The sequence below is a fragment of the Solanum tuberosum genome, unplaced genomic scaffold (assembly GCF_000226075.1).
Source record: "Solanum tuberosum cultivar DM 1-3 516 R44 unplaced genomic scaffold, SolTub_3.0 scf00409, whole genome shotgun sequence".
Lineage (NCBI taxonomy): Eukaryota > Viridiplantae > Streptophyta > Magnoliopsida > Solanales > Solanaceae > Solanum > Solanum tuberosum.
Genome location: NW_006239346.1, coordinates 224,255 through 248,969, shown reverse-complemented (window position 1 = coordinate 248,969; position 24,715 = coordinate 224,255). Strand labels below are relative to the sequence as shown.

The window sequence follows — 24,715 nt, the reverse complement described above, 5'->3', positions numbered from 1 at the left end:
AGGAACCATTAGTGGCGACTTAAATAAGTATTCGCGGCGACTAATGTTGCCACGAAAAGGTACTATTAGTGGCGACTTTTATAAGTATTCGCGGCGACGAATGTTGCCACTAAAAGGTACTATTAGTGGCGACTATAATTTGTATTCGCGGCGACTATCGTTGCCACTAAAAGGAACTATTAGTGGCGACTTATATAAGTATTCGCGGCGACGAATGTTGCTACAAAAAGGTACTATTAGTGTCGACTTTTATAAGTATTCGCGGCGACGAATGTTGCCACTAAAAGGTACTATTAGTGGCGACTTAAATAAGTATTCGCGGCGACTAATGTTGCCACTAAAAGATACTATTAGTGGCGACTATAATATGTATTAGTGGCGACTAATGTTGCCACTAAAAGGTACTATTAGTGGCGACTATAATGTGTATTCACGGCGACTACTTTTGCCACTAAAAGGTACTATTAGTGGCGACTATAATGTGTATTCACGGCGACTACTTTTGCCACTAAAAGGTACTATTAGTGGCGACTATAATGTGTATTCACGGCGACTACTTTTGCCACTAAAAGGTACTATTAGTGGCGACTTTTTTATGTATTCGCAGCAACTAATGTTGCTACTAAAAGGTATTAGTGGTGGCGACTATAATGTGTATTCGTGGCGACTAATGTTGCCACTAAAAAGTACTATTAGTGGCGATTTTTATAAGTATTTTTGGCGACTAATGTTGCCACTAAACTATAATGTGTATTCGCGGTGATAAATGTTGCTTTTTAAAGGTACTACTAGTGGCAACTTTTAAAAGTATTCGTGGCAATTAATGTTGCCATTAAAACATACTTATATTGGTGACTTTTATAAGTATTCGCGGCAACTAATGTTGCCACTAGGAGGTACTATTAGTGGCAACTAATAATAAAAAAATGTTTAAATTAATTGAGTTACTTTGTAAGTGAAATATTAATTACTAAATCTATGTTTTGGGTATAAAACAAAGGCATAATATATAAACGTAATTTTTAACTTGATCTCAATCATATCTTTGCCCTCTAACTTTGGATGTGTTTAATTACACACTTAAATTTATATAAAATTAAACAAGTAGACACATATATATATAAAAATTACAATGTCGAATTTGGTAAAAATATTTGGTATATTTCATATTTCTTTAATTTAATATCATAAAGATTCAAAAATTCATTACTTTTTACAATTTCTGATAAAAATTCATTACTTTCTTAAATTATGAACAAACAAATTAAAACGGATGAATAGAAAATCTTCTTTACCCCGTCTCAATAAAGCACTATTTTGGACTAAGAAATGGCAAATAAATCCAAATTCGAAATTCGCAGATCGCATTCACCATGTTCTCAGATCAAAGTCTGTATCACTACAGCCTCCTCTCTCTCTTCCTCATCGGACCACCCACCTTCCTCGCCTGTCAATTCCTCACCGCCCCTTATGGGAAACACCGCCGCTCCGGTTGGGGACCCACCATTTCACCACCTTTAGCTTGGTTTCTAATGGAAAGCCCTACTTTATGGCTCACACTTATCCTCTTCCCCTTCGGCAAAAATTACAACAATCCATTATCACTTATCCTCATTTCTCCTTACCTTTTCCACTACACAAATCGGACAATAATTTACCCCTTAAAACTCTACTTCAACTCAAAGGGTGGGTCGCCGGCGAGTGGCTTTCCGGTGAGTATTGCGTTTATGGCTTTTGTGTTTAATCTGTTGAATGCTTATGTACAAGCTAGATGGGTTTCTCACTATGCTGAGTATGATTCTGATGAGTGGTTTTGGGTCCGATTTGCCGGCGGTATGGTGGTTTTTGCCGGTGGGATGGCGGTGAATGTTTGGGCCGATAAGGTGTTAGTGGGCCTGAAGAGTGAAGGAGGTGGATATAAGATACCGAAAGGTGGGCTTTTTGAATATGTGAGCTGTCCAAATTATTTGGGGGAGATAGTGGAGTGGCTGGGCTGGGCTTTGATGACTGGGTCTTGGGCCGGGTTTGGTTTTTTTCTGTATACTTTTGCTAATTTGGTTCCTAGAGCCAGGTTTAATCATGAATGGTATTTGCAGAAATTTGGAGAAGATTATCCTAGGAAAAGAAAAGCTGTTATTCCATTTTTGTATTGAGTTTTGATTTTGATTATGCAATGTAATGGTTTCTATTAATGGTGGTTACTTATTATTTATGGACTATATGTGATTTCCCTTTAATTAGAGTTAGAGTTCTAAATTTTTATTAAGTCTAATTATTTCGGATAACGCTTGCATTCTAAACCCTCGGTATTAGTGCGGCTGCTTACACAAAGTTAGCTTGATGTAGAATCGTCAGGTCGATTTGAGCAAATCTCACTCACTCTGAGTATAGCTATTGTATAGGGGCTTGCTACTTTGAGTATAGGGGCTTGCTACTAGAGCTATGCTACTTTGAGTCTAGCATAGCTAACGCTATCATGACGCTATGTTGTGCCTACACCAACGTGACATGCAACTACACCGAGGTTATATAGTCATATAGAGGCTCAGGACCACCGCCTTTGCTTCAGAATCTTAGGCGCTTCTCTTTTTAGTAAGAGAAGAATCTAGTGCACTCCTATGTTGCTTCGATCATGAGTGATTCTTCTATCCCCGTGACCCGTACTTTGTAGTAAAGGGAAAACCACTTCCTTGAGCTTATTTCCCAGATACTTCATTGCTTCAAGCATGGATGTGATGAATTGAACAATTGGTGATTTTGGCTCTACTTAAAAAAATAAAATTAACAGATGAATAATGGGACAAATTATACTTGTGGGTTTTAGTTTCCCACACATTAAACATAACCAATGTTTAGGAAAAAGACTAATCTCTTCACATTCATTCGATATTAATCGACGTCTAAGTAAACCTTATAAAATTCATACAAGCTTTTGCATTTTGTGTACTACGAAAAGTACACTGAAGTAGATGAACCATAGAAAAACATTGTTATGGGAGTTTAACATGTACATATTAACTCCAGGACAGTATTTTGCCCATAGTCAATGTTTTTCTCCTTTGATATGTTAAAATATTTGGAAAAAAGAAATGTAGTATATCAAAGATAACATTTATGAGAACTCAAGCAGTAGGTATGTTGCAGCATGTTCTAAACCTTCTCTTCAGACACATAATTTATACAGTATTTCGCTGCTAAACAATGTTTCATTAAAGTAACAGTTCACTCTAACTTAAAACTCTTAAAACAAATGTTAATTATTCTAAAGAAACACAAAACAAAACCCAGAAAAATTGTAGCAGAGCCTAGTCTGAGAAAGGAATTGCAAATTGAGTGCACCGCGAAGAAAAAGGCTCCATCGTCTGCGTGCTGGAGTAGTTTCACAGATTTATCATTTGCAAAAGCTAGTAGCTAACCTGCATCATGGTTGAACTGCAAAGATTCTTAAGAGTTATCCAATCATGTAAAAATAGCGAAACAAATCAAGAAATGAGGAGAAATTGTACAAACTCACATCAGGCAAAGCTACGGTTTGCATCTACATTTACTCCTACTCCTGAATTGGCACCACCGTTATCTGCTAGCAAACTTCCATTGGATCCTTCAAGGGATTCAACGGTTTCCACAACCTCTTCCTTCAGCTTCTCGTGTTTCTGCTTTAACTCTGGAAAACTCATAGCCTGTGCAAGACTTTGCTTTATTTGCTGTTCTAAGGCCTGAATTTTTGCCTTTGACTCAGCATCTGCTGTCTTTCCAGCCTTCGCTACCTCCATCTTTAACAATTCAATCTTGTTTTTCAAATCTGTGGAGTTCACGAGGTCTTCCATAACCGTTGTAATTTCATTGTTAAATTCATCAATTCTTCTCTTGGCATCAGGAAGTAATGCTGGGTTGACGTTCAAGCCTAGAGATTCGAAAACACCAGAAAATTCCGTATCCATTTCATCCTTCAGTTGCACAAGTTTCTCCTTTATCCCCTGGTCTAGATCCATAACTCTCGATACACCGGTACTCTTGATTTCAGCCTTCAATGCATCCATCTTCTCCTTCAAATCTGGGCGGTTCATGACTTCTTTTAACCTCTTATTGATCTCCTCCTTCAATTTGTTTACCTTGCTATTTTTCTCTGAGAGTTTCTGGGCTTTAGACATTTCTTGCAACATCTCAAGCTTATTCGTTAGGCTAGCATGATTTGGAGCAGCAGAAATGTTTCTGTTGAATTCGTCCTTAATCTGGTCAAGCTTTTCCTTCAGAACAGGATGCATTGCCTGGTCATTTGAGTTCCTTGTTTTTGCAAATTCTTCTCGTGCCATGACAAGTTTTTCCTCCAAACCTAAAGCTTTAGCAGCCTCAGAAAATTCAAAATCAATTTCTCTTCTTAATTTTTCTATCATCTCATTCAGGCCTGTGTCTGGAATCTTCCCAGTTGATTCCTTTGCTTTCTGGATCTCTTGCTTCAATTTTTCAACCTCATCCAATAACTCCACATCCGGAATTCCAGGTGGAAGAAGAGGTTCTTCTTTCTTTTTCATGTTGACCTTCCTTTTTGGGTCAATGGGAACTCCCTCCTGGAAGCCACCAAGTTTTCGGAACTTAAGCATCCTGTGCCTTAACAACTCTTGGGTGTCCATTTTCGTAAGTTCCTACAAGGATGGATTGTGTTTTTAGCAACTTAGCTGAAGTACAAGTTCAGGAAATAGAGATTTTGATATACTTACATCCATTGATTCTTCAATTGCAATTTTTATCTGCTGTGAAGTCCAATACGGATCAGCATGTGCACCACCAAGAGGCTCCTGCAACACGAGATAAAGCATTATTTACCACAGACAAAAGTGAATCACTCTCTGTCCCAGATGACATATATTTGCCCAAAATTACCAACTGTCAGGGAATGGGATTCCAAGGCACATAATAAGCAATATGGTAATTCAAAAGAAAAAAAAAGGATTATGACTTTCCCAGGAGATTGCAAGGGTTAGAAATTGAAAGCAACTCGCAGATGACTTTTTCTCTTTGACTTTTAAATTTGATAATTAAATGGAAAAATATATAAATAATGAAGAAGAATGAGAATGATCAAATAGGCAGATACAGCAATGAAGTAATATTACAGGGATGGAACCATCGGCAATTTGAAGTCTGGACAGCTCTTGAGCAGTTATCTTGAGTTTCTCAGCTGCCTGAAATGAAATGAAGCATATACTCAGCAATAATTTTCACAGCTTTTCTTGATTAACACTTCTAATGTTTAACTATAGCAACCTTGGGAGAAGCTTTTGCGGTCTTCCATAAAATTGCTGCACATGCTTCTGGGCTGTGAATTACAAGTGAGATTTGAAATCGGTAAGCATACATTACTATTTACTATGACAGTCAAGAACTGTATACAGAAAAGTGGATCTGACCAGGTAAATCAAAAATAACAAATTTAAAGTACCAAAACAATCTGATTTAAGAATCAAGGGTGGATTACAACAAGCTAAGTTGCGCGAACTCTTCACTTTCGATGCCGCACCCGTGTCGGATTCTCCAAAAATACACTACTTTTAGCGAATTCTACACGCACCCCTTGACATTTTTGAAGAGTCTGAGCAACATAGACAACAAGATATTCACCAACTATATTGCCTTTTTAATAGTCATATTGCCAGAAAGAAGATTGCCCTCCCAGGTTAGTTTTTCCACGGAGCTTATTGATTTTGAAATAGGGTTGTGTCGTCCACCAAAATTAAGAACATGAGGAATACAGATTCAATGGTTCAGCATTACCAGAAACCAACAGAGATTATGTTTTTTAAGTATTGGTTATCTGGTGTTTTATAGATACTAGTTTCACAACGATGGTGTCTAAGCCAACTTTTGCACACCTCGACTATTCCTCTGGGTACCTGCTACTTCCCACCTACCTCACACCAACTTGGGCAGCTGAGAAGCCGAAACTATAAAACTGATAGGATAGTTTCTTGAGAGTTTATGATTATAAAGGACAGGATGATGGCCATTCACCACGTATTTAGTCTACAAGCAGTATACACATCATATAACACTAATTTGTTCATAGTAAAAATCAACAGTTTTAGAGGCACCTGGCAACATAGAAGACGGCATTTTCAAGCATCAACAATTTATTAGCACAACCAATAGCCAGAGCTCCACCAGAACCCCCTTCTCCCATAACAATAGAAATAATTGGTACTTTCAAACCAAACATAGTCCTCAAGTTATGAGCTATGGCTTCTCCCTGCATGCAAGCAATATAAACTATTCAGTTAGCACTAATCGATGAGGAAAAAGCACGCTACAGCACAGTTGTGTACATACTTGGCCTAGTTCCTCTGATTTGAGATCAGCATATGCCCCTGGTGTGTCAATGAAAGTGATGATCGGGAATCCGTGATGATCAGCATAGTACATCATCCGCAGAGCCTTCCTATAACTGTTTAACAAGTATTTTTTTCTTACTATTGTAGGCTCACATACTTAAAAGGGGTGGATCTAACTCCATACAAAAATATTCCAAGCTTAAACATAATGGAACCACACATACCCATGGGGAGTAGGCATCCCAAAGTTACGTTGTATGTTCTCCTTTGTGTTTCGTCCTTTTTGATGACCCATGAACATATAGCTTCTACCATTTATTGTGCCAATTCCAGTGACAATGGCAGGATCGTCATACCCCGCTCTGTCACCATGAAGCTCCACAAACTGCAAGTTTGGGAATTACGATTTTAAATTGTTAGAAATTTCCAACAGTATATTACCTATGGAAAGGAGAACAGACAGAGAGTGCAGTTTTTAAGTTTATTGGTAAGAAATAAAGACAATGAATTTACTTGACCTTCTCAGTAATATTAAAGATATGATCAAGGAAAGTTGGCCTGTTAGGATGCCTTGCAATATTCACTCTTTGTATAGGAGTCAGATGTGTGTATAGATCTTTTAGAGCCTGAAAAGGACAGTAAAATGTCATCATTATCAGCAACATTAATATTGTTAGCTAAGAAAATTTGACCTTCGAGATTACTGCTATAAAACGGTCTCAAATTCATAGCTTTGTACAAAGATCAAAAAGAACAAAAAGGCAAGAGCCCCAAACAGGAATATTTTCTACCCTTTATCCCACCTTCCAACACAAAATCAAACAGTAGGCAGTTTTATCACAAAAACTTGAAATTAAAATTCTTTATTAGAGATCGGAATCTTATTATTTCCCCGTGACCTTCCCAAATTGCTCTTGTTTTCTTCTTAAGCCCCCCTAGCATGCGTTAGAGAAATATGCATCCTTTACAAAGCATTATATTATGATGATACACTTGGAAAGGAATTCATTAAAGGATCAACATTAGTTTCTCCACAAATGGTAATATGTACATGGATTAAGACACTTTTCTGAGCAGTAATGCAACAAAAATTTCTCATTTAAAAAAAAGGAGCAAGGGGCTGTCCAAATGTTGCTATTTCTTTTTCTATGATAATGATTTATTAAAATACTTTTATTCATGTGTAATATTTTTCACAAAATAGCACAGTTCTGCCCAAATTTTCTTAATGTGAGAATGAGATTACTAATACTTTCTTGTGGTATCAATACTGAAATTCAAAAGAATCTGAAAAAGAAGTCCAACAAGAAGATTGCAGAAACCCCTAGAACACACTTAACACTAGTAATATTTTCTTAATTAAAGAAGTACACTAAGCAACCAAAAACCAATTATTTGTTCTTTAATAAGTGGAAGGTCATTTTAGTCATCCAAACCTGTTGGTATTTGTTCTCAAGTGAGATAATTTGATCACTGAAATCCAACCCAGTTTCATTTGCCATCTTTTGAACCTGCATTCGAAAACAGTAACAATTGACAAAATGCTCATTTTTCTATTTTGATATACGAAATAATCTCAAGACAAGAATCATGGCATTAGGTCACAAAACCTACATCAATGATTTTTTTCTGCAGATCCATAAGAGGTTTCTCAAAATCCAATGTCACCGGCTTTTGTCTTTCTTTCAATGGCTTGAAAGGTGATAAGTGACTGAGGACTCCACCCTTGACATTAAGGTCAGGATCCTCTGGCCAGGGGTACTCATGCTTCTTTACCTTTCTAACCTTTGCAGAGATTGTAAAATCTCTCTTCTTAGAACCCAATCGTGCTCTCCCTAAGGCTTTCAATGGCACACCACAAACACCATTTCTTGAGCTACGAAGAAGGTCTGAAGCTGAAGTTTTAGAAGCCAAACTTCCACTGAATGCCACGGGAGGATGTGAAGTTGAAGCCATTCTCCAGTTACTGCAAATAGGTTAACCTAATCAATCTCATTTAAAGAGGGGAAAATTCACAGATTTTTAAATCCATCAATGACATGGTGAAATCAACTAGCTTCAAATCAATGTCCACATTTCAATTAGATACTATTAAGCATACACGAAACTAGCAAACAAAAGCTTCATTTAACATAGTTAGACCTATCACCTAGCTATGAAGAGAAGCATATTCAGAGGCTATGATGCTTGGATTCTCCAAAAATGCACTAATTTTGAAGGATCTGAGACACACCCATCGATATTTTTGAAGAGTCCGAGCACATAGTCTAGAGACTAATCAAAGATTTAATTTTTATGCACCCTTCAACAGTAAACTCTATACAGTTATTAAATCAATCACAAATAGTTACCCCATAGAAGCTAAGAGATTGCAGGAAAAAAAAAAACTAATTATTAACATACACAAATAAACACCAAATTAACAGATACATCAAGGATTAGCATTTTCAAGGTAACTAGTACAGTTCCATAACAGAAAGTTCACTAACATCAACACAAGAATCAACCAATCAACCAGTCAACCGATCAATCAACTATACCTCAATCTAAAACTAGTCGAGGATCCACTTTATGAATCCTCTATATTCATCCTGCTCTATTCAAACACATCTCATCCAATACTGTCATAATAACAACATGACATTCATTGAATATAAGAAATCGCCATAATTTCACCTTTTTCACACCAGAGCACCAGCTACGCTAAGCTCACCTGAGTGATAAAAGAAATTAGGGAAATTCCAATGCATGAACCTTCCGAAGTAGACGCACCAAGCTAACAAGATTAGTGAATTAATTAAATAAAATCGCAGCTAAAATCAATCAACTATACCTCAATCTAAAACTAATCAAGGATCCACTTCACAAATCATCTACCTCCATCCTTACTCCATTCACACGCATTCCATCCAATACTATTAATATCCATTAACACAACGATTCATCACAATTAGTCTAATTTTACACTGAAACCGACTATACTAACCTCACATAGATTCACAAACATTAACAAACCAAAAAATAACAAGTAATTCCATGAACATTACGAAATAAAACACAACGCTAACAATATTAGTAAATTAATTAAACGAAATCACAGGTTTAGAGCTGAAAATCAATCAAACTAAACCAAAAATTAACGATCAAATCCGAGAAAAAAAAACAACAAACCGAGAATGAGAGCTCCAGATTCAAGCAGAAGAGATCTGAGGAATCGATGAGAAGAGAAGATTTAGTAGTATTTTTTAAGGAGAAAAGAGCATCGAGAAGATCGAAAAGAGGCCTTGGGTTTATTCAACAAAAAAATGAGAATAGATAAAAGCTATGTAGAAGAAGCTGTTTATTATGAGTGTTTTGATTTTGAGCTTTCGATACTTCTTATGCGGGAGGACTAAAAATGAGAAAAAAGAAAAAGGGAAAGGGTAAAATGGGTAGAGTGGAGAATAAATAAATAAAAACCTACCAGTGTGCTTGTATGACAGCTTTTCTCAGTTTGGCCGTTATATGTGTTGAACTCAAAGGCTTCTCTGTTGTGTCATAAAGGTTTGTATTTTTGTGCACTTGTATAATATCCAAAAAAAAATCATTCAAAAAAATAAAATATTGGTTACTGAGGACATGACTATAGATAAGTATGGATCGTTTGGTTGAGAGTAAGTTATGTGAAGATTAGTTATCCTGGGATAACTTATCACACCATGTATATGGGATAACTTATTTCATCACTATGGTATAAATGGTGTCATAAGTTATCCCAAACATGGCTACCAAACAAGATATTTCATCACTATTTTGTTATCCCATGACTATTTATTTTTATCACTCACATCAAACGACCCCTTAAAGTATAAAGATTGGGAATTAGGATAGAAAGGTTAGAAGTAGATAGTCGAGTATTATTGCATCTTATGTGGGAGAGGGATAGCCTCCTCACTCAGCTTCTCAGTATTAATAGTCGTGTATTCTCTTATATTCTTTGATGTATATAATTATTATATGTTGTTGTCTTGCTTCATCTCTTGCAGTCATGTTTTTCTTGCAAACCTGCTTCAAAAAAAAATTATTTTGAGTTGAGGGTCTATTGGTATCAATCTATCTTCCCGAAAGGTAGGGATAGATTTGCATACATCACACTTCCTCATATCCTACTTGTGAAATCATAATGAGTATGTGTTGTTGTTTGTTGCTTTTGAGAAACCGATACAAATTGTGACCCCCGATCTCGCAGATATTTCAATTCCAGCGAATGATGACGCCATACATCAATCTAATTAATTCTTAATAAATTAGTATTCGCAATTTGGACCTCTCAGTAGGATTCGAACCCAGATGAAGTTCTGACCATCTATTAGAGAAAAAAGAACGAACGAATCTTCAAGAAACTGCTCGAGTTTTAGCAAAAGTGGCTCTCCGGGATCATATCGATAATTTTGTCAGCAGCCAATTGTTCTCGAATGGAACCATTCAAAGATGTAGAACATAGATGGTTAAAGTTTCTTAGATAAAGTATCTAAAAGAATTGGATTCTATCTCCTCTTTTTTTCTCCTCTTGTTCACCAACAAATAACTATGAAAGTTCAGGTGATTAACCAAGTAAGCTACTAAGATTCTCAACAAGAAACCAACTTATTTTCTTAAAAAACATTTTTCCTCCTACCAAACACACTCAGAATTAATATGTTTAGTCAACAAGTGAGAACTATAATTACACTAATTAAGTACTCTCTTTGTCCCAATTTATGCAACACATTTTGTTTTTTTGAGTCAAACAATTTAAGTTTGACCGAGAATTCGCGCATTAAATCTTCAAATTTGTTTAAATGAAATTTATATATTTGTAAACTACGTAAAAAGTATTATAAGTCACAATAATGGACAATCCAAAATGTTTAGAAGATATATGAAAAATTTACGATCAAAGATATACTTGTTTAATATCAAAATCTGAAATGTCTCACATAAATTGAGACCGAAAGAGGAGTAATTACTTCATGATGGCAGTAAAGTGCAAACAATATAGTAAGTTATATATTCTCTTAAACGTTTTAATCATATATTCATGTCATGATAAAGGCATCAAATTCATATACACGTTCTAACAACAAATTATATTTATCCCTAATTTTTCTCCTATTTGAATTGAACTGATTGATTTTTTAATACTTTATTCCCTCGAGATAATTAAAGCTTAAAATATTGAGAATCACATGTATTTGATCAATTTAGATATGTGCAACCTTTTGAATAACAATTTAAACAAGCTTGCATATTGATATAATCATGCAACAATCTTTTAAACAAATTAATTAAGAAGTACTTTAACCATTAATGCGAACATTTTGTCAAGTAATTTTTACCATCGATGGTTTATCATAATTGAGACAATTGTCATATATATTTTTTTTTGTTGTTGCAATTTGTTTAAATAAACTCTTGAGTTATAGGGACGATGAATTTTTTTCTTTTTCTAACTTTTACACCCTACTTAATTAATGTTCTATTGCAAAGACTTATGACATGTAATATGAAAGTGGAAGTAATAAAATAGCAACAAATTATAAAATTAATTCGAAAATGATCAAATGAAGGCCGTAACTTACCTTTAATGACAATTTAAATTTGCTACTAGTCAAATATGTTTGTTAAGTTTAGGTCCCTGTTAGGTAGGTTTTATTGTTTCTTTATTTATATATACTGTTTGAAAGGCATACAAAATTTTATGAAATAAAGAAGCATGAACTTATAGATATCTCCGGCATGAAGCCATAAAAAATATATATATTTTTAGAAAATGAGTAAATTATTTATTTATTTTTAGTAATCAAAAAGTAAGCAGGAAAATTTATACATAATTTAACAAAATACTATAAAGGTGGAAAGTGCGATGTGAGAGTAGGTTGGACTCGGGAGGGTGGGATAGTCAAAAAATGAGGGTCGAAGATATTGAGTGGATTAACCAACCAAATATTTTAAAAAATTAAAAATTCAATACTCTTATGAGTCTCAACACACCCATAATCTTTTAATTGAAGTTATCATTTCTGATCATTAATATTTGATATTACACATTATTTTTTTTCTGAAATATTTGACATTTTAAAAATAAAATTATCAATTACTTTTCTCCAAATTTACCCTGCTCCAATAATGAAGTGGTAATTGACGGAGACATTAAGAGAGGAATAAAAAATATAATTTAGACAAATATTTTATGATTAAAGCAATTAAATATCTTTTTAATGAATGACGGAGACATGTTTTCTTTCAAGGGGCTCAAATATACCATCAAACTTTGAGAAAATATTCATTTATGTCATATGTTAAAAGTTTGTTCATTTATGTCATTTTCGTTTGAGAAAAGACTCATTCATGTCATTATTTGTTAACTAAAAGGGCATAGATGAGTAAAACTTTTAACGGATAGCATTAATGAGTCTTTTCTCAAACGACAAATTAAGAGAGGAATAAAAAAAAATTAGACAAATATTTTATGATTAAAGCAATTAAATATCTTTTTAATGAATGACATGTTTGTTTTTGGGGAGGTCTCAAATATAACATCGAACTAGAGAAAATGTTCATCTATGTTTCGTTTGAGAAAAGGCTTATTCATGTCATTATTTGTTATAACATAAATGACATAGACGAGCCTAATTTTCAATTTATGATATAAATAAGTCTTTTCTCAGAGTTCGATGATATATTTAATTTTTTTTCATTTCAAAAATTAATTTAATTAATGACGTGGCTGAATCATAATTGATCACGAGTACAAAATGATTTTGCAAAATTGAAAATATTTTTATATTATAAATAATGACATGAATGAGCCTTTTCTCATACGGAAATGACATGAAATACCCATTTTTTTTACGGATGACATAAATAAACTCTTTTTCAAAGTTTTGATTACATATTTGAGGTTTTTTTTTAAAAAAAAAAAGCACCTTTTTAGATTAAACAAATAAAGTGATTTTATAAAATTATTTTTCTTTTCCTTTTTTTTTTTTACAAAAATAATAATTACAGAGATAGGATAAATCATTAGCCTTGAAGTTACACGGCCGTTTTTGGAGTAAGCACTGAACTGCTTTCATGGCGGCCATGCTCTCTAATGGTACTGAGCTGCTACACTTACAGTATTAACCCTAAATTGAACCGTTGATTTGAATTTGAGGTGTAATTTGATTGATTGATAATGATTTTTTTTTAACTTTTTTGGTATAGAAATGGTGCTTGATGAGCTGAGACATGGATTCGCCCAGTTTGAGCTGGTTACTTCTCCAGTTGCTTCAGTTTCTGCTTCCAGTAATAGACCTTATCAAAGAGGAAAACCATTTGCCGTTTTTGCTGGCGCCACCGGTCATCAGTTTTTTGCCAGAATAGGACCTTCACTGTAAATTCCTCCTCCTTTTATTTTTGTTATTTAATAGCTTGAATTCTGTTGGTATTTTTTTTGTTTGTTATTGCTTAGAAAGCTTAATCTTTTAACTGCACTTGTGTGACTAAGTGTTCAGTGAAGTGAGTTGAGAATCGTGAGGTTGCTTAAATTTCTTCATTGTTGCGTTTGCTTGTGAATTTGAGGTCCCAAAGTTAAATCTGATTATGTAGAGTAAACTTTTTCATGCTGTATATAATTGGTTGTGGCCTATACCTTGTGACATAAATGGCTTCAACCTATGTTACATGGACTGTCATACCAATACACTTATTATATATGTGTCTGTATGAGTATCTGCAGTTTTTGCTAATTTTTAGTGTATCTTGAAGAATCCCCATCAAGTATCCGCACTCACATCACACCTGTTGGGCACAGGTACTCAGAGCAAATGAAAGATCTATATATCTTAACCTTTAACAATAAACAGTTGAAGGGCTTGAGGATTACCTAAATTCAGTGCCAATTAAATTCTAAATTTGTTAGAATTTAGTGCTTAGTTTGATCTCACAATTGTGTGCGTTACTTCTCTAATTTTTTATTGTAGAGGTGGAGCTTCGCCAGCCTTGAAGAAAGTAGAACGTTATTCAGTGCAGAAAATAACAGGTGATGGGCGCTGCATGTTTCGTGCTCTGGTATGAAGCATTTTCCTCCCTGTCTAATTTGATGTACTGTTGACTGCATAACTTTATTGCTATAAGTTTATGGTCTTAGAGAGAACACTTTACTTTATTGATTGAAAGGGAGAGGAATGCAAATTCGAGGAAAGATGCAACACTAACAAGAGCAAATATAAAACTAACTGAAGCAGACTAACAACACATGTTACTGACAGTACCTTCTTACTCTGCAGAAGGTCTTTGTGTGCCACACCTTAAAGGACCATTTTTTCGTAGACCATAAAGAAGCAAACTAACCATCTTTTTCCTGGTTTTTGGAACAATAGTCATAATCTAGCATCTCTGTTGAACCAAATACACATAATTAGTGCTAATCAGGAAGAATGCCACAAATTCTTGGTTGCATTCTTCTAGCAGAATCCCCAGAAAACCTGATTTGATTTCTTCAGCGGTGCTGGCATGCAGGAATAAGGAGTTGTCAATGACCCTGAACAGCTTCCACCAGAGTACCGTTGACAAATAAAAATGCTGAAGCATACAGATATGGCTCACTTCTTTTTAAAAGTAATATGTTACATATATTAGTGGTTCTCACTATTTACTTTGTAGTAGTCAGGAGGTATAATCTTTTTTGGTACAGTATGTCATCCGCGTTCGTACTTTTAAAATAAAAACCTATGCAATCTTAACCTTCCATGGGGTCTTTGTTCCTGAAAGTGAGAGAGATAAGGATTTGTGTTGTCAGCTTAACTCATAAACAATAGAAGATTTCCATATGAAAACCATAAATATCTGAACTCAATATCACTTTATCAGGATGACTTGAAAATTAAGAATCCCATCAATCATGAGGGAACTCTGAGAATCTATTTATCTCTTTATCATCAGATTATGGAACGTTCTCTAAATTCTCTCCACATATGGTAAGAAATCTGAAACTAGAAGCACCATGAAGAAAAAATTGGATAAATGTGTGATCTATTTCCATTTTGTACTTCATGCTATTTGTACCTAAAATGTTTATAGCCTTGGAACTTTGAAGCAATAATTTGTTTGTCTGAGGAATTGGTGTTATTTTTAAATCAGGTAAAAGGGATGGCTTTCAACAAAGGTGTGAAACTTCACCCTCGAGATGAAAGAGATGATGCAGGTAATATTGTCCACAAGGTTGTCATCGATCATTTCTGTACTACTCATTAATTATACCGACAAAGGTTAAACCTCATAGTATCTCTCTAACTAGTCAAATTTATGAACTTCCATTTCATTTATGATTTCTTTTTCACTACGAAACTATGGCTTCCACATATTAAATGATCTCAAAAAAAAATCTCCTGATACACTGGGGCAAGTTATCAGTTCTCTTTTGCCTCATTTTGTGTGATTATTTCCCTGAAGTTGATGAAAAATCTGCTTTCCCTTATGTAAAAGACGAATTAAGGATGGCTGTAAAGGAGGCTATTTGTGATGATGAGAAAGAACGTCTTAAATATGAAGAGGCCTTGGTTGCCATTACAGTTGAGGAGTCTTTGAGACGGTGAGACTTTATAAGCATTGAAGAACCTGAAACTTCGTCTCCCAATTTTAGGTACTTTATGATAATACTACTAGTTGGATATGAATACTTTCTCAGTACTTTGATTCATTTTATTAGATATTGCCAACGTATCGGACGGTCTGATTTCTGGGGAGGAGAGTCAGAGCTATTGGTAAGAAAAATTTTAACCTTAATTCTTCTAATCTTGAATATTCAATTGTTTTTTATCTTCATCCTCTATTGCCATGTAACCATCAGTAATCCATGTTTAGTTGCTACATAGGGAAGTTTAATGAGATTCTCAATCATTCTTTCAGGACTATTAGTTGTTTTGGTCTACTCATTCTTTTCATTTCTTCAATTGTATACTGCTTGGCATGTCCACACTAATTTCTTTCTAGTTAATGAGGGAAAAAAGATGGTTTCTGGTAGTGTTTCTATAGGAAGTGCATCGATAATACTCTGTGTCACACATCACAAGTGGGACACTTACATTTAGCTACATTTCCTCACTTATGCTGATAGATCATCTTTCTTTCTTCATCAGGTATTATCGAAGTTGTGTTGCCAGCCAATTATGGTATACATACCAGAACAGGAGGTACTTCCCTTTGCTTCAAAAGATTTACTTCTGAATTAGTCATAACAAGGACTTCTTGCTCGGAAATCAAAGCTTATCTAGCCTATCAATGAACACATTAACAACATCGGCTAAAGTATTTTGGGTATTGTTGTCCAATTATACCTCTTCTCCTTGCCATCAACTAAAGTAGGCTCTGCGAAATCTCATTCCGCTCAGTATACTAAATTCTTATTGCATTAGGACTCTCAAAACAAGCTAACGGTTACCCATCCGCCCCATCATCTTCTTTTGCACACTAGACTATCATTGCAGTTTCTCCTTCAATCAATCTACTAATTCTCTGAAAGAAATTAACAAGGTAGCAAAAGCCAATGAAATTTTACCAATTCAACTTTGGAAGCTTCTGTTGGCAATAGTGAGTGAGATATGTCGGTATGCATTTATTAAGATTGAATATAAAGGCATTCGATCTTCCCAGGCTAATAAGCCGAACTTCCCTTAGCTTCTGCTCCTTTAAAAGAAAAATTATTAACTCTTGAACAGCATGAAGCAGAGAGAAACAAAGTGGAAGATATCATCCTGAATAACATTTAATGGATGACGAATGCTTGAAAGAAACACAAAGTAAAAGTTCCTTTTAGTTTGAATAGAAAAAAGTGACTGAAGATATCTCATATCTTCAATTCATTTTGGTGTGTACATTGCCACTTTATCCTGTCATGAGTTAGTGGTCCAGGATCTAGGTTCATCTCTAGTTTGCACTCCTGTGCTGTTGTTGGTAGGGATTGGCTACATTTTATCTATGGTGTTTGCTTCCGACTTGTAAAATCCTATATATAGGTACTGCATTTGCAGTAAGTCCTGACATAATGTGGAAAAGAGGTTGAAAATGTCATTTTCACCTTGAAGACATGCTACCTAGTTGATCGATCAAGGCCTAGACCGTAAGACTACAATTGCATAATGGTTGAAAGTTATCAAACCTTTGTTTTCTTAGCTAGTAAGTACTATCTAAGCTCTTAAAAAGTACTTCCAAACCTCTCTCTTGTTTGTTCGTCAATAATGTTTGATTGAATGTTTTCTTATGAATTTTGGCGATGAAACTGCAGCATGGAGGAAGGGGCTCTGGTTTCATTCCAATTGCAGAATATGGAGCTGAGTTCCGTAAAGGTTCAAAAAACAGAAAGGCCAGGAAGGTTGTGAGGCTCCTTTATAGTGGGAGGAACCATTATGACCTACTTGTATAGCAACTTTCCTCACTTTTCAACAGAATTTTAGCACTGTAATCTTTTCAAATTTTTGTAGCAAATGTGGTGTACACAATATTGTTAATCTGATGTATTTCCTTAGCTTCAAAATTAGTAGTAAATTTTTAAAAGAAAACTGATATTTAGATTGCTCATGTAGGAGATAGAATTTATGTTCTCAAGTGTTAATTTTGTGCAATTTTTTTTTCAATTCAAGTGTGTAATTTTTCCTGAGAAGCCAATTATGTTCCACAATGTAGTCCTAAAGGGTTTGAGATTGTTATTTAGGGGGATTGTGAGACACAAGTGTTACGTTATCACTTGTGTGAACCTCTTTTTATTCTAAGTGAATTTTGTGTGTTATTTCTCTCGATATTTTGTACTCTCTTTTAAATAGTGAATTGTTCATATGCTCTTGTGGATTATTTGATTGAACCGCGTTAAATATTTGTGTCTCTTTTGATATATTTCTCATTTGTGTTCTTATTTATGGATTTTCGTGGTTTATTTTGCGAAATTCCACGTGATACTTGATTATTCAGTATGTATCTAATGTTGTTTCCTTTCTTCTATACAATTAGTAAAATTGTTGGCATAAAACCAAAACTTAATTAAGATCCATAAACTTCTCCACAAAATTCATGTATATTTATTTTAGTGTTCACTCTTCTAACTTTTTGATGTTCAAAGCTATATATTTATATCTTTTAAGAATTAATTTTGTCAAATATCTCTTTAATGGACAAATAAGAACAGATAATTCGGAAAAATCGGGTTAAAGTTTGAAAATTGAAATCGTTGAAAAAATAAATTATACTGAGAAGGAAAAATCAAAACCAACATGCTAGATAAATATATCAATTAGTGTGAGAGAAAATTAATATGTTGACTTCAACATAATTTTTAGTGACATTTTAATACTCTTTTTGTTCACGTTTACTTGTCATTGGACTTGACACACCCATTAATACATATTATTTATCATAATTATGTTTTACCATATTGTTAAAAGAATTACAATAAATTTGAAAAACTTTGTTATTTCCTTCTATTAATTATTTGAACTTCTAATTAACAAATGATTTCATTATTTCTTTGTATGGTAACATTAAAAATACAATAAATCTTCTTTCCTAAGTTTTAACGCATTGAGAAAAATACTAATGCATTAAATATTATTTAAAGTTTTTTTAGTTAATAGAAAATTTTCATAAGGTTTGCGTTTATTCCATCAAGGCATCAATTCAAACTTTACTTGTGAGATTGCATTGAGGATGTTGTTACTTTTTATTATGTAATGACACAAAAATGTATAAAAATTCTCTTTAAATTTATTTTATTTTAATATGTTAAGTTACAATTAATTTTTAGTTACCGAAAAAATCTTTTATAACCATCAGAAATTATTGTTTGTGTCAAAAAATTGCAATTATTATTTAGACATTTTGATTATTTCCTTGTATTCACGTATCGACCATTTCAATCAATAAAAAGGTTATTTATTTCATGTATGGTCATGCCTTGAGGAATTTAGTAAAATCTCTTGTACACATTTCTAGGTTTTATTTTAGTTTTTTTCAGATTTTTAACAGCAAACTTTTCTTATATTTTAGGACTTTAAATTAAATAAGTTAAATATTTAGATCTATCAATAAAGTTTTTTGACAACAAATATCGATGTAGTGTGTTAAAACAAATTGCTAAGATTTTCTTTAACTTAAAATAACATTTGGCAATATAAATAAGAATTATTGAGATATCTAATGTGAAGCTAAAAGTTGTCTCTTACAAGAATGTTTTGTAATTATAGGTAGGAAAACCAAGAAAGTTAGGGTCGATTGGTCTTTCAACACTTCTCTTTTGCTTCTTTCACCATATTTCTAGAAGATGATTCATATGTGTTAAAATCTTTTTCATCTGAATTTGGTATATATAGAAGACAAGACGCATGCGGGCAATGAAATTTTTTTTGACACATATGAATCATCTCCTAGAAATATGTCAGAACATTTGCAAGAAGAAAATATTAAAGATAAAAGTACATTTGGAATCACAATGATTCTTAATATAATAAATTATAGATTTGAAATACGATTAACTTTATAAACTTTTATGTCACATCTAATTACACTTGTAACATCTTGGGATTGAAGAACTACTCGTCAAATTAGGATTAAATAGTATTACAGATCATGATTCAAAAACATACATTAATATATATTGATTTTAACTTTTATATATAAAAAATTATACATTTTTTAGCTTACCTGAAATGTTTCTTATAAACCTTGATAACAATTAAATTAGTAATTGAAAAAAAAAAGTTATTTGTCACCATAGCAATAAGTCAAAAACGTTTCATAGGTAGTTTCTGATAGACTTTATACTCAAATAAAACATATTAACCAAAAAATATATTCTATATTATATATTACAAATGAATTTAGTATATTATTGTAAACAAATTAGAACAATTAATGTATAATCACGTAAGCTTTATGTACCCTAAAAAGAATTACTAGTAGATTTGACTAGCTAGGGTGAGCAAAAATCAAATCGACCAATAAATCAAATAAAAAAAATATTAATTTATTGTTATTGGTTTAGTTGTTAATGAGTATTTAATGATTTTATAAAAAAATATATCAAACGCGATTAGTGGATATTGCTACTGTCACTGCATAACAAGGAAAGGATTGGGGATTCAGTTAGTTCGGTTTTCGTTTTTAAATATTGGGTTATTGGATAAACGGATAACTCATTAAGACTATAGTAAGTTACTACTTTACCCCTACATAAAATAGTGAATATTAATATTAGTACCTTATTCGGAGTATTACCTTTACCCTTTAGACTTTAATTCACATTATCTTCATGATTCTTTTATTTGTGTTGCATTTTTATAGTTTTTTTCATGTTAGTTACTATTATTTCTATTTTATAAGCATTACGTAAAGTCACATTATTGTTTGTTGGAGAGATCATATATTTGTTTTATAAACATTTTCTTATTGGTTAAACAGAAATCGAACTCTTCAATAAATCAAAAACCGATAAACCAAATCGATATGACTAACATATTTAAAAATCAAAAATCGATAAATCAAATTGATAATACATAAAACCAAATCAAATCGATGGATGCACACCCCGACCAACTATTTATCTAAAGATTCCTAAAAGTTATCATCTTATATGTTAATATAAATTAAATTCATTTATATTTATTAAGAAAGTTAGATCTACTTTATTTTAGAACTTCTTTTCTTGAACACAAATTATTCCATTCAATGCCCAAATCATTTACCACCAAATTTCTAGTTGAAAAAAGAGAGTAGGAGTACTAGGAAGACTATAAAATTTATACTAGTTGAAAAAAATTACTATTACAAAGGCAGAACAAAACAGCATCAGCAGCCCACATGACACTGCTTAGCTGTGAGATACAGAGGGGAATGTCTTTGTCTTCCCAGTTTTCTTCTATTTTTTTTATCCCTTTTACTTCTCCAAAGGCAAACACTTCTTGAACTAGCCAGCCCCCACTTTCTACTTTTCTTTTATTTCTTTTGGGGTTGAAAAAACAGTGCAGAAAATAATGTCATGAGTATGTTTTCATGCTTTTAGGCTGGAAAAGATTGATTCTTGGTGCCACAAATACCATATCTCAATATTTATCCATTTTGGTATCAGATTAAGAAGGAAAAGACTGATTCTTTGTGAAGAAGTTTACACAAATTTTGACTAAAGTTACCAAAGATTGATTCTTTGTGAAGAAGTTGTTTTCATTTGAGCTCTTGGAGTTGGAGTTTTCTTGTTTTTTATTAATTGTTGAAAAATGGATTCATCTGATAAATTGTTTAATAGGCAGAGAAGTCTTCATCAGATCCTTGGAGGAGGTTTTGGTAAGTCCACCTAATGCAAGTCCTTGATCATGTCAGCTCTTGTTTGATGAAGAATTTAGGTTCAGAATTTGGTTTATCTGGAATTTGATTTTACATGTTTATCACAAATGCAAATGAGTTCTTGACATGGGATTGATGAAATTTTTGTTGAAATTGGTATTTGTGATAAAAAAAAAACTGTTCTTTTAATTGAAGGAGTTTGTTGGTTATATTTTGTGTTTGATCCAGTTGTAGTTTGTTTGAAACAGTTGCTGATGTTGTTCTATGGAGGCGAAAAGATGTGACAGTGGGAATTCTTGTAGTAACATTGTTTGCTTGGGTGGTGTTTGAGATCTCTGGTTATACACTTCTATCATTAGTCTCAAGTGTTCTCTTTCTGCTGTTTGCCATTTTGTTTCTATGGGCTAAATCAGCTGCAATTCTTAACAGGTAAATGACAATCTTATGCAAATGCTTCTATGATATGGTTTTTCGTGTTTTGCTGTCTGTGGTTTGATGAGAATTGCACAAAGTGAATGATCTCAAATATCTCAGTTGTGATATACAATTTTGATGAGCATTGTTTACTTGGTTTAATGTATGTAGTACAGTTGTAGCATTGGTATTAGTAATTTAATAGAAAATATGGGGTACTCAAACTTCCGCGATTTTGGTTAAGAGTCTCATGTAGCTCTAAAAGTATGTCAATTCCTATGAGAGGGGTTAGTTCCTGCCATATTGACAGGTTATTATTTGGAAAAGGTAATTCAATAGATATTCGTTTGCTTCATATGGGGTCCGCATCTGCTTTATAGATGCTTGATTTCTTGAATGAGGAAAGGAAGCAAGTTATTGACATGTAGCAAATCAAAATGATTTTACATTGTCTAAAATTTAGGAAGACTTTCATCTTTTTGTGCTCCCCTGGGGGATGGGTAGAGGGGAGGAGGCTGAGATGCGAGCTATTTCCAAATGCTAAATGAAATGAAGCGTGTCAGTCAAGTAGCATAAACACTTCTAGTAATGCTCCTTTGACCATTGTTGCTGTTTCCTTTCTTGTTATCTGTTGGTTATCTCTGACAACTTTTCTTGACATTTATTAATCTGCTCATTAAATCAGCATTGTGTGTGTGCCCGTGTGGTGGTGGTGGTGAGGGGGAGGTCCTGCCATCAGAGCTTTCTGGATTTCTCTCTTTTTCAGATGAAGAGTGTCCGGACTCTGGACCTACTTTGCTTTTCTGCATTTTTCGTCTCTTCCAACAGTATAATAGTTGTCTCTGGGACATTGTTATCATCTCTTTTACTCCAAGAAGGCAGGGAAGCATACAGCAACTCTCAAGGACACTAGGCAGTGCAGGAGCAAATGTTGCACTCCCAAGTCATTTCTCATACACATAGCACCTATTGTAATTTACAAGTCTCCTTTTTAAAATCATACTGTGTTAAGCACTAGAACCCTTCCCAAACATGCTACATTTGTGGGAACTCTATTTTCCAACAGTTTCAAGGCCAATGGGGTGCGAAGAATTTGTAGTTTCTTATTACTGTATAGTAGAACAGCTTTCTTGAAAAAAATCAGCTGATAGTTCAATATTTTATAAGCTACTATAGATGTTGGTAATGTTGCTTGGACAAGGACTTCTATTATTGATCTTTGATGGAAAGCTTGGAGAACAAGCAAATAAATCACATAAAAAACAAAACACTAGGTGCTTTCCTTACATCTGTCCAAGCCTTGTGGATGGAGTTACCCGGTACCTGTATTGGGACGAGGTAGCAGGTACCCGTGAGAGTGGTCAAGGTGAGCACAAGCTAGCCTATACACCAAGGGTAAAAAGAAAAAAAGACACAAAAAACAAGGATGGGGATTGAAAAATGTCTTTCAAGAAAGTCATCTATTTGCCAGTTCATTGAGATTACTTTCTAACTATGATGTTTTGTAGATTTCTTCATTATTTAACTATGTTATCTTGAGACCTTTTAGTGCCATTCAGAATGGTAGTTCATGATATTATTATCAACTTATCTAGTAATGAACCTTCTTGAACTATAGTCATTGGTTTTTTTGTGATTGAACCTTATCCAAAATAATTGTAACAGACCAGCTCCACCTCTGCCGCATTTGTATCTCTCTGAAGAAATGGTAAATGAAGCAGCATATTTCATCCGCAATCACGTCAACATGATACTGTCAGTTTCTGAGGATATTGCCCTTGGTAAGGACACAAATATGTATGTTAAGGTCTCCGCGGGGCTGATGCTGGTATCAGTCGTTGGGGGCTTGACAGATTTCCTCACATTGGGCTACACTAGTATGTTACTCCCATTATTCCTAATTCTGGAAACAAAGCGTTCTCTTGACAACAGAAACTGACTTTCATGTTCTTTATCTTTGCAGGCCTTGTGATTGTTCTTACAGTTCCTGCACTCTATGAGAAGTATGAAGACCAAGTTGATGCATATGTGTTAATGGCATACAGGAAATTGTGGCAGTTGTACCATAAATTTGATGCAGTGTGTGTTAACAAGGTTCCAATATTAAGTTTGGAAAAGAAGAAATTAAGCTAAACCATTTTCTCTGTTTTGTGTTAAAGTTTTCTCTTTCAACTTTTTTTTTAAAGAAGGGATTGGGGTAAGGTTGTTTTGGGGTTTGTGGTTTCAATAACCTTTGCCATATATCTTGTTTTCTTTCCATTCTTCTCTTTCTCGACGGAAGTGAATGGCGAGCAAGTGTTCCGAGGGGCACCAAGATATGAGAGATTGTAATTTGCACATATATCGTGTACATCCATGTATTGAATTGGAACCAAGACAAAAGAAGTAAATCTTGCAAAGAAGATCATGCTTCTTTTTTACTCTTAAATGGATACGGAAGACTAGTTTGGGATTGAAGTGTTGTAGATCGATTGGTTCTGTACATCCATTTTCTTGCAGAGCCAACTGTTGTAAGTTGGTGTTGACCAAGTTGTAAGCTTGCAACATGATTTGCCTAATAGATATGTATAATTGAACTATACTAATAAATCATTCAGCAATTATTGTTAATTGTTGTTTGCATATATACTATGCCTGGATGCTTCAAG

The 24,715-nt window shown here is 33.8% G+C and overlaps 4 protein-coding genes across 6 annotated transcripts; 3 read left to right on the top strand and 1 right to left on the bottom strand.

The window, feature by feature from the left end:
- Positions 1 to 1,280: 1,280 nt before the first annotated feature.
- On the top strand, positions 1,281 to 2,240 carry LOC102583495 (steroid 5-alpha-reductase DET2). Its single transcript, XM_006363009.2, has one exon. The coding sequence runs from the start codon at positions 1,374 to 1,376 to the stop codon at positions 2,151 to 2,153; it is 780 nt and encodes a 259-aa protein (XP_006363071.1). The 5' UTR covers positions 1,281 to 1,373; the 3' UTR covers positions 2,154 to 2,240.
- An 840-nt stretch (positions 2,241 to 3,080) lies between these two features.
- Positions 3,081 to 9,697, bottom strand: LOC102583167 (acetyl-coenzyme A carboxylase carboxyl transferase subunit alpha, chloroplastic). Of its 2 annotated transcripts, none has more exons than XM_015303284.1 (12): positions 9,498 to 9,697; positions 7,941 to 8,292; positions 7,763 to 7,837; positions 6,845 to 6,952; positions 6,551 to 6,711; positions 6,325 to 6,439; positions 6,090 to 6,244; positions 5,266 to 5,317; positions 5,115 to 5,183; positions 4,719 to 4,796; positions 3,515 to 4,643; positions 3,081 to 3,416 (listed from the first exon to the last, which is right to left on the bottom strand). In XM_015303284.1, exons 2-11 carry the CDS (start codon positions 8,280 to 8,282, stop codon positions 3,516 to 3,518), a joined length of 2,283 nt encoding a protein of 760 aa, XP_015158770.1. In that variant the 5' UTR covers positions 8,283 to 8,292; positions 9,498 to 9,697; the 3' UTR covers positions 3,081 to 3,416; position 3,515. The 2 variants fall into 2 exon arrangements, with proteins under 2 accessions (XP_015158770.1, XP_006363070.1); XM_006363008.2 differs by having other exon boundaries at positions 3,081 to 3,432; positions 9,498 to 9,696.
- Positions 9,698 to 13,345: 3,648 nt separating this feature from the next.
- LOC102582831 (OTU domain-containing protein At3g57810) lies at positions 13,346 to 17,933 on the top strand. Its single transcript, XM_006363007.2, has 8 exons — positions 13,346 to 13,443; positions 13,554 to 13,722; positions 14,312 to 14,399; positions 15,471 to 15,534; positions 15,816 to 15,921; positions 16,039 to 16,093; positions 16,469 to 16,522; positions 17,614 to 17,933. Exons 1-8 carry the CDS (start codon positions 13,422 to 13,424, stop codon positions 17,749 to 17,751), a joined length of 696 nt encoding a protein of 231 aa, XP_006363069.1. The 5' UTR covers positions 13,346 to 13,421; the 3' UTR covers positions 17,752 to 17,933.
- Positions 17,934 to 21,131: 3,198 nt separating this feature from the next.
- On the top strand, positions 21,132 to 24,524 carry LOC102582482 (reticulon-like protein B12). Of its 2 annotated transcripts, none has more exons than XM_015303283.1 (4): positions 21,132 to 21,653; positions 21,902 to 22,082; positions 23,733 to 23,848; positions 24,031 to 24,524. In XM_015303283.1, exons 1-4 carry the CDS (start codon positions 21,587 to 21,589, stop codon positions 24,198 to 24,200), a joined length of 534 nt encoding a protein of 177 aa, XP_015158769.1. In that variant the 5' UTR covers positions 21,132 to 21,586; the 3' UTR covers positions 24,201 to 24,524. The 2 variants fall into 2 exon arrangements, with proteins under 2 accessions (XP_015158769.1, XP_006363068.1); XM_006363006.2 differs by having other exon boundaries at positions 21,135 to 21,653; positions 23,733 to 23,944.
- The last annotated feature ends 191 nt before the right edge of the window (positions 24,525 to 24,715 follow it).